The sequence below is a fragment of the Arachis ipaensis genome, chromosome B4 (assembly GCF_059453495.1).
Source record: "Arachis ipaensis isolate K30076 ecotype BB chromosome B4, ASM5945349v1, whole genome shotgun sequence".
Taxonomy (NCBI): domain Eukaryota; kingdom Viridiplantae; phylum Streptophyta; class Magnoliopsida; order Fabales; family Fabaceae; genus Arachis; species Arachis ipaensis.
In genome coordinates this window covers 128,771,433-128,781,763 of record NC_142439.1, presented here as the reverse complement: position 1 = coordinate 128,781,763, position 10,331 = coordinate 128,771,433, and the positions used below count along the sequence as shown (strand labels likewise).

The window sequence follows — 10,331 nt, the reverse complement described above, 5'->3', positions numbered from 1 at the left end:
AATATGCCATTACTTATTTCACCATAATTTGACGGTAGAACTTGATTGAAGCTAATTTAAATTTTTTAGACATAAATAAAATAATTAAAATTTTAGAGACCAAAATAAAATTATATCTAAACGTGAGAGATTAATTTAATGTTTTATTCTATAAAAAATTAGAAAAAAATAAATTGACAAAATTTAATATCTTAAAAAAAATTTCAAGAATTAATATTTTTACTAAAATTTAATTATAAAAAATATATATAATTTTATAATATTAAATATAATTTTATAACATTAAAATATTAATAATAATTAATTAAGATCATAAAATATGCTACTCCTAGCAATGCTGAAATCTTAATTCAGCTTCGCACCAAAAATGATCGCTTTTATCATGAAAATCGCGTTTAGCAATTAGCAGCATGAGCTTCCTTCAGGGGATCATCGATTCCTTTAACTCCGTCTTCTCTTCTGATCCTTCTTCTTCTTCTTCCTCTTCTCAATCTCACCTTAATTCGACGTCAATGGAAGCTGCTTCTTCTCCTTCTTCGGTTTCGAACGAGCGCGTGGCTTTCAAGCTCAAAGGTTACTACGATTTGGCGACGCAGGAGATCGCAAAGGCCGTTCGGGCCGAAGAGTGGGGTTTGGTCGACGACGCTATTCTTCACTACAAGAACGCTCAGAGGATCCTCCTTGAAGCCCATTCTACCCCTGTCCCTTCCTTCATCACTTCCAGGTTCCCAATATTTTCCTCAACTCTTCATTTTCTTCAAATACTGCCTCTTAGGGATTTTTCTAGGGTTTTCAATAGTGTAATCGTAAAAGAGTGCAATTTTTATGATTAAATCCTGTGTCAACTGCATTTTTTTTTTCTTTTTAGCTTATGGCAGCTCTTATGTAGCTCATCACTTAATTTTTTCTATATACTTCGTAAGTTGAGGATTTGATAACCAGTGGTGCTAGTTAAGGAAGCATGAAAAATATTGATTAGGCTTTTGATTCATTTATTAGTTAATACATATTAAAGTTCTTTGTAAAACAAACAAATAAATAAATACATTGAAAAGTTAAATTAATAATATTTCAATGCAAAGCCTCCTTTTATAATTCCCTAATCAGTGATCACTGCCCTTTGTGGTAAACTTACAATTTAATGGCAAAGCAGGTTTCATATTCTCTGATGTTTTTGTTGTTTAATTATTAATGAAAAGCTATGGTTTTTTCAACAGTGAACAAGCAAAGGTGCAATCTTATCGTCAGAAGATATCGAAATGGCAGGGCCAAGTCTCTGAGAGATTACAGGCTCTAAGTAGACGAGCAGGTTTGTATTGAGCAACTGGTTTTTATTTTTTGCTTTTTTCCCATTCCAAAATACAAGTTTTTCACGTTTGCTTACTGTTTCGCATTATCCTCCACGTCCCTTATTTCCTTCTTTATCATTTCAGGGAGCTCATCTGCCAATCAGGTATGCCGTGATCTAGCTAAACTAGAAGTACAGATCTTTCTGTTTTGAAAATTTTTGCTAACTGCAGCTATAAGCTGCTTAAACAGAAGCTGACGTTAGCATAATACTTGTTTATTTTCTGATTATAAAACCTAAACATTGTTTAGTTGACAAATGAGTTCTTCTAATATCATAACGGGAAATACCTGGTGTTGGGACTTTTCAGCATGCTTGTTAAATTAACCATGAAATGTTCTCTTATGACTGAATATTGGGGATAGGGTACTAATTTTATGATTGTAATGAACCAGTTACATGTCGTTTTCTTATCCCAAAAATTGTGCGCAGAGCACCTCAAACATTGCACAAACTGCTGCAGTTCCACTTAAGCCATCAAATGGTAGAAAAAATGTGGTACACAGGTATTCTCAACCAAGAGGGCAGGTGAATAAAGTTGGAAGCTCAAATTCTAGTCAAGCTGGTGTAAATTATGATACAAAATTGGTTGAAATGATTAACACTGCAATAGTAGACAGAAGTCCTTCTGTTAGATGGGATGATGTCGGTAAGAATCCATTTATTTATGCTTATCTCCATTTTATTTGATATCAACTGTTTAATTTAGCATGAAAATGCAGCTGGGCTTGAGAAGGCAAAGCAAGCTTTAATGGAGATGGTTATTTTGCCAACTAAGAGGAGAGACTTATTCACTGGTCTTCGAAGGCCAGCCAGAGGTAAGGTTGTAGAACATGATGAGATCTGGTTCTCTAAATGATGGATGATGGTAAAAGTTGTAGAATAAATATGCCAAAGTTGAGAAATGATAAACCTTTTTGTTCTAGGTTTGCTACTCTTCGGTCCACCTGGTAATGGAAAGACCATGCTTGCCAAAGCTGTAGCTTCAGAATCAGATGCAACATTTTTCAATGTGTCTTCCGCATCATTGACATCTAAATGGGTACATTTCTTTATGTAGCTTAATTTGTTTGTGTTTAGTTTTGATTCTCACTAAATGTTTGCATACATGTTAAGAATTAAGAAATTTAACTTGGCTTGTACTCTAGGTGGGTGAGGCTGAAAAGCTTGTCCGGACACTATTCTCAGTTGCTGTATCCAGACAGCCATCTGTGATTTTCATTGATGAGGTCTCTCTCTCTCTCTCTCTCTCTCTCTCTCTCTCTCTCTCTCTCTCTCTCTCTCTCACACACACACACACACACACACACACACACACACACACACACACACAATTATAATTACTCTTCTTGTTCCACCCTTCTCTTTTTTGATAGAAAAATAAACTAAGAGAGAAGGGAAAAAAATGGTACAAAAGAACATGTATAGAGGCAATCACAATGCAACTATCATTGCTTTAGAAGCAATTGACTATTTCATAATAATTCTTTGTGAAACATTTTTAGTAGCTCTTTGATCTAATGTATTCCATTTTTGAAGAAACTTTTACTTCAGGCTTGGTTGATTTCAGATCATAACTAATTGATTTGTGTTCCAATTAAAGTAGGTTATTGACTTGAAATCTATTTTGACCATGCTTTTAACCTATCTACTCAGAAGTCATTTGTGGTGGAGATAATTTCTTTATCACATTAGCCTATCTGGATTCAAAGCACATTCTGTGGCCTGCATCACTCGACATGCATTATGATTGATTGTCCAAAATTATAGTCTCATTTGATGGCTGTCTTATGCTATGAGAAAAAAGATTGTTGCATACTTTGTGCTAATATCCCCCCCACTTCAAACAATATTGACTTTCTACCTCTTCTTCTCCTTCTGGTTACAGATTGATAGTATAATGTCAACAAGAACGGAAAATGAGAATGATGCGAGCAGACGGTTAAAATCTGAATTTCTTATCCAGTTTGATGGGGTGACCTCCAATAGTAATGATATTGTGATTGTAATTGGTAAGTACTCCATCCATATTACTTGATCGTTCTGTTTCTTGGAATAAGTTGAGCATGATTTGGATTTTAGATCGAATATGCTGTTAACTAATTATGCTTAATCTTAAATCAATATTTTTATTTGAAGGTATAGAAGTCACGAGGATCAAACTCTAAAGTCTAAACTACTCGGTTATATAGTCTTTGACATTGTGTCATAAAGCAACTATCCTAAAGCATAGACTATTAGGTGAAGAAGGCAAACATTAAGAATATGGTCTTATTATCATACAGATATAAGCCTGAATTTCAGCCATACTAAAATTTTTCAGAAACTTTTGTTTAGGACAGGGAACTTAGCTAGATTACATCACGCGAGCTAGATTAAAGATAAGGTGCATCATTAATTTTTTAAAATAGATTATACACTCCTCTTCATTCTCTCCACACAAAAACCTCTTCATCATAGAATTGTCCTAAAGATAAATGGCTTCCTGATGGTACATCTATGGTCCCAGTCTAGTAACATAAGTTTTCTTTCCGTTCTAAATATAGGTGCAACCAACAAGCCACAGGAATTGGATGATGCAGTTCTTAGGAGGCTGGTGAGAATGACTTGATTTTTCTTTATTTCTTTTTTTTTTTCTCTCTCTCTCTTTTCTCTTTTTATTTGTGTGAGGTCTCATTTGGGTGATTGCCATTGTCTTTGAAGTACATTTTTGGCTGCTTCTTTGCAAACTCCTTTTTTTTATTTCCTGTGAAATTTGACCAGGTAAAGAGAATCTATGTGCCTTTACCTGATGAAAATGTTCGGAGACTTCTGCTAAAACACAAACTCAAGGGTCAAGCATTCTCATTACCGAGTAAGCTATGTGCTTTCTTTGTTGTTTCCCTGCCAATACAAATCCTTTTGATTTGTATATCTATGGTGCAACTGCATATGTTTTCTCTTGTTCAATAATATGCTGGGGTTGTATCATTCCTTGTCTTTTTGTAGACTTAAATGACTTTGTTGACATTTTTCATAAAATAAATCTTGTAAATTGCTTGTATTATTCTTTTACTTGCTCTGTTCTAACATATTTAGGATTTATATTTTACAGACAGAGATCTGGAAAAACTTGTCAAAGAGACAGAAGGTATTTATTCTTTGAACTATTGATTGAATCAGAGTTACCCCCAATCAATTAAAAGACAACCTCCTTACATGATGCGGAAAATATATTAGAATGGAAAGATATTCTCAGGGATTCTTTTTTCTTTTTTTTTTTTCTTCTTTTCCCCTTTTTCCTTCTTGTTTTGGAAAAAAAGAATGATGCCAATGCTTGTTAATTTTGCTTTTCAGGTTATTCTGGAAGTGATCTTCAAGCATTGTGTGAAGAGGCTGCAATGATGCCAATTAGAGAGCTGGGATCTAACATTCTTACTGTTAATGCAAATCAGGCATGCTAGTTAGAAGTTCTTATCAATATAAACTAAGTAAAAATCCTCAATAAGTTGTGTAATGATGTTTTTTGGCTTTACCAGGTAAGAGGATTAACTTACAATGATTTCAAGATGGCAATGACGGTCATCAGACCAAGCTTAAAGAAAAGCAAGTGGGAAGAGTTGGAACGCTGGAATGAGGAGTTTGGCTCTAATTGAACTTGCTTTTACTCATCCTCTGGTGCATCATCATGCATGAATGTGCATATAAACCTCTATACTTTAACGGAAACAAACATGACAAGGATATCAATTATCATGGTTGGTAGCTAAAATCATGATCAAATCAGGGTGCTGCTAATTTTATAAATGGCTACCCTAAAATGGAATAGATGCCATTATTATTTCGAGCTTCATTTGTACATTTGTACAATTTGTACATCTTTCTAAGGACAATAAATTTGGCTTTTAGGGCTCCAAGGTTGCCCATCCGACATATGAACTTTGAAACTATTATAGTTGATTTTATTGTAAACCAAGCCAAAGTATATTAAGCGTATTTTCTTTTGGCAATAAATAACTTTAATATGGCAATAAATAACTTTAATACTCGTTGATTCTTTATCTTTAGAATGTGCTTTTTTCCCATTCTTTTTTCGAGGAGCAAGTGTCCGTTTAAAAAAATTGATCATAAATATTTATGTTACAAGATGTGATTTAAAGTGTTATTTCTAAATTCCATTTGTCCCTTGAGCATTTTTTTAATCGACGATAATTATTTTATAATTTTTAGTATAGGTAATTCTTCTAGCTCAAACCTGTCAACACATCCCATATACAAGGTGGATTAGATTAACCATTAATGCTTCTAGCGAGGTTACGATCTCCTGATTCTATATTGGCAGCTACCTTGCTAAAAACTCAGCTACCATTTTACGTTGTTGAGAAACATCTGTTAACAATATTACTAATTACTAAATACTAATAATATATGTATTTAGACAGAAGTCTCTTCTAATAGTTTTGGACGGAACAATATCAGGTTGTCAACCTTGACTCTTATTTTTTGGTCTTTTCTTTTTTTTTCGGTCGTGGATTTTTTGGGTCTTTTCAACGACATCCTATTGCTTGCTCTGTGCAAATCTGGGCTAAAATTAAGTCCAATTTAACAGATCGTAGAGTAATATTAAGTAAAAATGGATAAGTTTAAGCCCAATATATCCATAGACTAAAAAAATTGAGGAGGTGTTAAAATATGTCAGAAGTGGGATTTGAACCCACGCCCTCTTTCGAAGACCAGAACTTGAGTCTGGCGCCTTAGACCACTCGGCCATCCTGACTTCTTGTTAGTGATTTCTCGATTTTTAATATAAATACCGTTTTCAATTGTTTTTAAGTTTATTTTTCATCCGTTTTCAACCATGTATGTACAATTGTACATGTTTTTAAAAGGTTATGTATTCGTTTCTTGTGATCGTATTATTTGTGGGGAAAATAAGAAGAAAATTTTATACCGACAGATAAGATGAAGAATGGATACACCAAGTCAATTATTTATCATGCCAACTGCCAAGGTTAACGATTATTAATGTGTTGTATTTTGTCTGTTTATGCACAACATTGCACTTTATTTATTGTTTACCAATTTACACTCATCTTATTAATCTAGTACTTGATAAATAAACTCGAGTAATACGCCAAATCTCACTCTTTAATGAATTTTGTTTGGGCATTTTAATTTTCTATAAATTTTAATTACCAAATAAGGCATCACTATTTATTTTATTAACCAAATCAATTTTCTTGTTCTAAGTCTTCTGTTACAAGTTGACAAAACTTACTTGTTTAGAGGAGAATTTGATTAAATGTATGAGCATGTAATAAAAGAAACTTGACGTAACAATTAATTTGTCTAACAAATAAAAAATAAAAGTCATTTGATAATTAAAATTTGTGAAACACAAATTTGACTAAAAATTCCATTCTATTACTCTAACTCAATTCAATACTAGGCACCCCTATTAGTTTTTAAAAAAAAATGAAAATTACACATTTTAATCCAACTTCTGCTTGGTTTCTTATCATGTTTAGATACTTCGGAACGACATCACCTTTAACACAATAGTGATTAGCGTCAAGCCGTCAAAACTAAATTGAAATTTGCAATCACAATATTGGACTATCAAGGACAAAGAAAACAATTTGGCACAAAGTACCACAGTAACCTAAAACAAATGTAAAGCAGACATAGTTAACTTGAATATGCTGATAGGTAAGTATTAACTATTAAGTACAACGTTACAGTTATTAACGAATTCAGTAAGAAAATTTAACTATTCCGGTAAGCAAATCATTCATTTTCTTTGCACAGTATACTCAGTGCTATTTGTGTTCAAAATCCACAAGAACTGCATAGAAGTAGCACTAGATTCTCTGGTTTTACATGTTTGTCTTCTTAAAGAAAATGGGAGAATAAATCCATCACCATTGAACAATATTCAAACATCAAACTAGAAGATAATACCAAATCTAGACCTTCAAAAAGTTAAGGAAAATGTACACAAGGCAGAGAAGTAAAACACACAGATTGGCATGATTCAAACTCACTGTATCAAAGAAAACAGTACTAAATTGTTCCAGCTACAAGAATGGAGCCATGATCATCGAAATGAAACTGAAAGGTGGTGTATCACTTCATCTTAGCCTCTGTAAAGAGAACATGGCGGTTAACCCTTGGATCGTACTTGCGAAACTCGAGCTTCTCTGTGAACTGCCTTGGCTTCCTCTTCACATAGAAAAATCCAGTCCCAGCAGCAGACACTAGTTTTACAAACATTTGAGCCTTCTTCTTCTTGTCCCCCATTCCTTACTCTAAACACAACGAAACCATTTACTTCAGTTTTTTTCCCTCCTCTTCAACAATTAAAAATAAGAATTTGATTTTAATGAAATATAAAACAGATTCACACTTGCATTTAATTATATCTCGTCACGTTAATAAAAAACAACTATCTTTTACACCTACCGTGTGAATGATAATCCAAAAAAATGATTGTAATTAGATGATTGAAAGGTGAAATAATGCATATATTTGGTAAAGTCTATTTTATCTTCAGATCCTTTATTTCCCTCAAAGACCCTAACTCAAGAAGCACACTTTGGAAATTTGATACAGCAGCAACATAATACCTTTAAATACAATAATTTCCTATGAAATCAATGTACAGTAGATAATGAGTTCCACAAGATATCACATCAAATCTGTGTTTTGTGGGGAATATCATGAATTTGATTCTGTTTCCATCAAACACAAAGGCAAACGGTAACTTCTATTCTATTTTTTGTCTGCTTATTTTTCTTTCATAAATTAAAATTATTAAAGAAGGTTAATATGTTTATTATGATGACAATATAAACATCTTCGTAATGAGAAAATTACAAAAGCATGATTTTCAAACGGTCAATCCCACTAAATACTCTATAAAATATGCTTAGAAATCATGGCTTCAAAAATTACAGATACACTAAAACCCAACGAGAGAGGGAGGGAGAGAGAGACCTTAATTGTGAGAGGCAGTGGCGTGGGGTGTTGGCGCAACTGCAATGTGCGACGGCAGAATGAGCTGTTTTAATATTTTAGGGGATTTCCGTTTTCACTTTTCAGGGTTCCAAAGGCCAGAGGCACATTGATATATTCAATTCATGGATGCATTATAATATTTATTTCTATTTTATAAGTATTTGTAAACAACATCAAATGGTGTCGTGGTGTAGTTGGTTATCACGTCAGTCTAACACACTGAAGGTCTCCGGTTCGAGTCCGGGCGACGCCAATTTCTTTTTTTTTTTTTGCTTTTTCACACACTGAAGGCATGATGATGTGTTACTATATTTTTGCTCATGTTCATTAGTAATTACCCATATTAAATAACTCTTGCATGAGTTATTTTTGAAAATTTTATTTGTCAAACATTTTTCTTTTTACTTTCTCCTTCTTATATGTATAAATTTAATTTTTACAGTTATTATATATACAAAATAAAATCCAAAAATAACCAATTAAGGGTCTGATTGGAAAACTCCAAAAGCTATTTTTTTTTCTTTTGACTTATAAAAAGTTACATCAATAGTGTTTGGTATATATAATTTTTTAGATAAATTTTTAACTTTTTAAAAAGTTATTTAAGAGCTTTTGAAGAAGTTAAAAAATGTGACTTTTCTTATTTTTAAAAGCTATTTTATCACTCCTATTTAATGTACAACTTTAAAATAAAGACTTTTATAATAACTTTTCAAACACAAAATAACTTATTTAAAAGTTGTTATTAATAAAAGTTCTTATATTTTAAGCTCCTTTTTTCAAAAGAACTTATTTAAGAAGTTTAGTCAAACTGGCCTAGAATTAACTATTTTTTGCTGTGATGTACGTCATAAGACTGTATAAAGAAGTGAAGAACCCGATATTCAGATATGAAATGAACAAACCACTGCGGCTATAAAGCTTTCCTTCATTCAAACTTCAATTTTGTAGTAATGGTTACTATCTTTGTTGATAAATTTATTTTTTAATTGATTTTTTGCTATTTTTTCGATTAAAAATATGAAATAGAAGCGCAAGTATAAATTTTATTGAGAAAATCAGACAAGTAGTATGATCTTTTGTAAAATAATTATTTTGTTTTCATATGTTAATGTGTTATGACTTCCTTTAAGTGAATTTTATTGAAAAAAAATTCTACTTTATTTTCAAAACGGTTTCTTAAAGCTTAACTTATTACTCCGTAAAGTTTTTGCAACTACCATAGAGTATTAATATGTTTCTCAGTATCTATTGATTGGACAAAAGTGCTTTTATTTTTATGATTTTTCTTAGAACTTTATATTTGATGGGTTAGTAATAGTTTGAGGAAGGTGTATATTATTTTTACTGAGACTTTCCAGATTTTGACATTCTTTTAAGTGTAATGCATTTTTTTTATTAAAATATTAATTGTTGACATTTTTTTTTTCATTCAATAAACTCGAAAAATATACTTTTATACATGTCAAAAATTTTCTATTCTTTTCTAAATAAAAAATGCTCTTTTCATTTGTGTGATAGTAATGCTTTTTTTTTCAGTTTTCTCTTCTTTTCTAAATAAAAAGTGCTCTCTTCATTTGTGTGATAGTAATGCTTTTTTTTTCTTTGAATGCATGTAGTATTTTTACTTCTATGTTCAAACCTGCTATGTAGGCACAACTTTAAAATAGTATTCTAGACTCAGAAATTTTCAAAGCAATGATGCATTCAATCATGTGCAGGACCTTGACATTATGGTAATAAAATGTGATATATTTGTTTTTTTTTTTCTATGAAATGTGATATATTTTTTTCTACAAGATGCTACTCATTACTTTACTATACTTAACTCTCATTTTGCAGCCACTTCATGCCCGAGCCAGAGATAAGAAGGAGGAGATTTTCTCCCTTTGGAAACAAGAAGTTATTGCCTGTATAAAGGTGTGGAATATATACATGTATGAAAGATGCATCTAAATTTTTTTTAACTCCAAAAAATTAAATGAAT

The 10,331-nt window shown here is 31.9% G+C and overlaps 2 protein-coding genes and 2 non-coding genes across 4 annotated transcripts; 2 read left to right on the top strand and 2 right to left on the bottom strand.

Annotated features, from left to right (window-relative positions):
- Positions 1 to 344: 344 nt before the first annotated feature.
- Positions 345 to 5,388, top strand: LOC107639783 (AAA-type ATPase family protein). Its single transcript, XM_088485469.1, has 13 exons — positions 345 to 724; positions 1,218 to 1,309; positions 1,434 to 1,453; positions 1,781 to 1,997; positions 2,071 to 2,166; positions 2,275 to 2,390; positions 2,497 to 2,577; positions 3,237 to 3,360; positions 3,895 to 3,944; positions 4,112 to 4,202; positions 4,443 to 4,478; positions 4,685 to 4,782; positions 4,867 to 5,388. The coding sequence occupies exons 1-13, from the start codon at positions 411 to 413 to the stop codon at positions 4,981 to 4,983; spliced, it is 1,452 nt and encodes a 483-aa protein (XP_088341595.1). The 5' UTR covers positions 345 to 410; the 3' UTR covers positions 4,984 to 5,388.
- Positions 5,389 to 6,020: 632 nt separating this feature from the next.
- Positions 6,021 to 6,104, bottom strand: TRNAL-CAA (transfer RNA leucine (anticodon CAA)). The gene has a single exon. It is a non-coding gene; the product is annotated as a tRNA-Leu (tRNA).
- Positions 6,105 to 7,100: 996 nt separating this feature from the next.
- Positions 7,101 to 8,461, bottom strand: LOC107639781 (uncharacterized). Its single transcript, XM_016343382.3, has 2 exons — positions 8,324 to 8,461; positions 7,101 to 7,635 (listed from the first exon to the last, which is right to left on the bottom strand). Exon 2 carries the CDS (start codon positions 7,625 to 7,627, stop codon positions 7,454 to 7,456), a length of 174 nt encoding a protein of 57 aa, XP_016198868.1. The 5' UTR covers positions 7,628 to 7,635; positions 8,324 to 8,461; the 3' UTR covers positions 7,101 to 7,453.
- Positions 8,462 to 8,523: 62 nt separating this feature from the next.
- Positions 8,524 to 8,597, top strand: TRNAV-AAC (transfer RNA valine (anticodon AAC)). Its single transcript has one exon. It is a non-coding gene; the product is annotated as a tRNA-Val (tRNA).
- Positions 8,598 to 10,331: the final 1,734 nt, after the last annotated feature.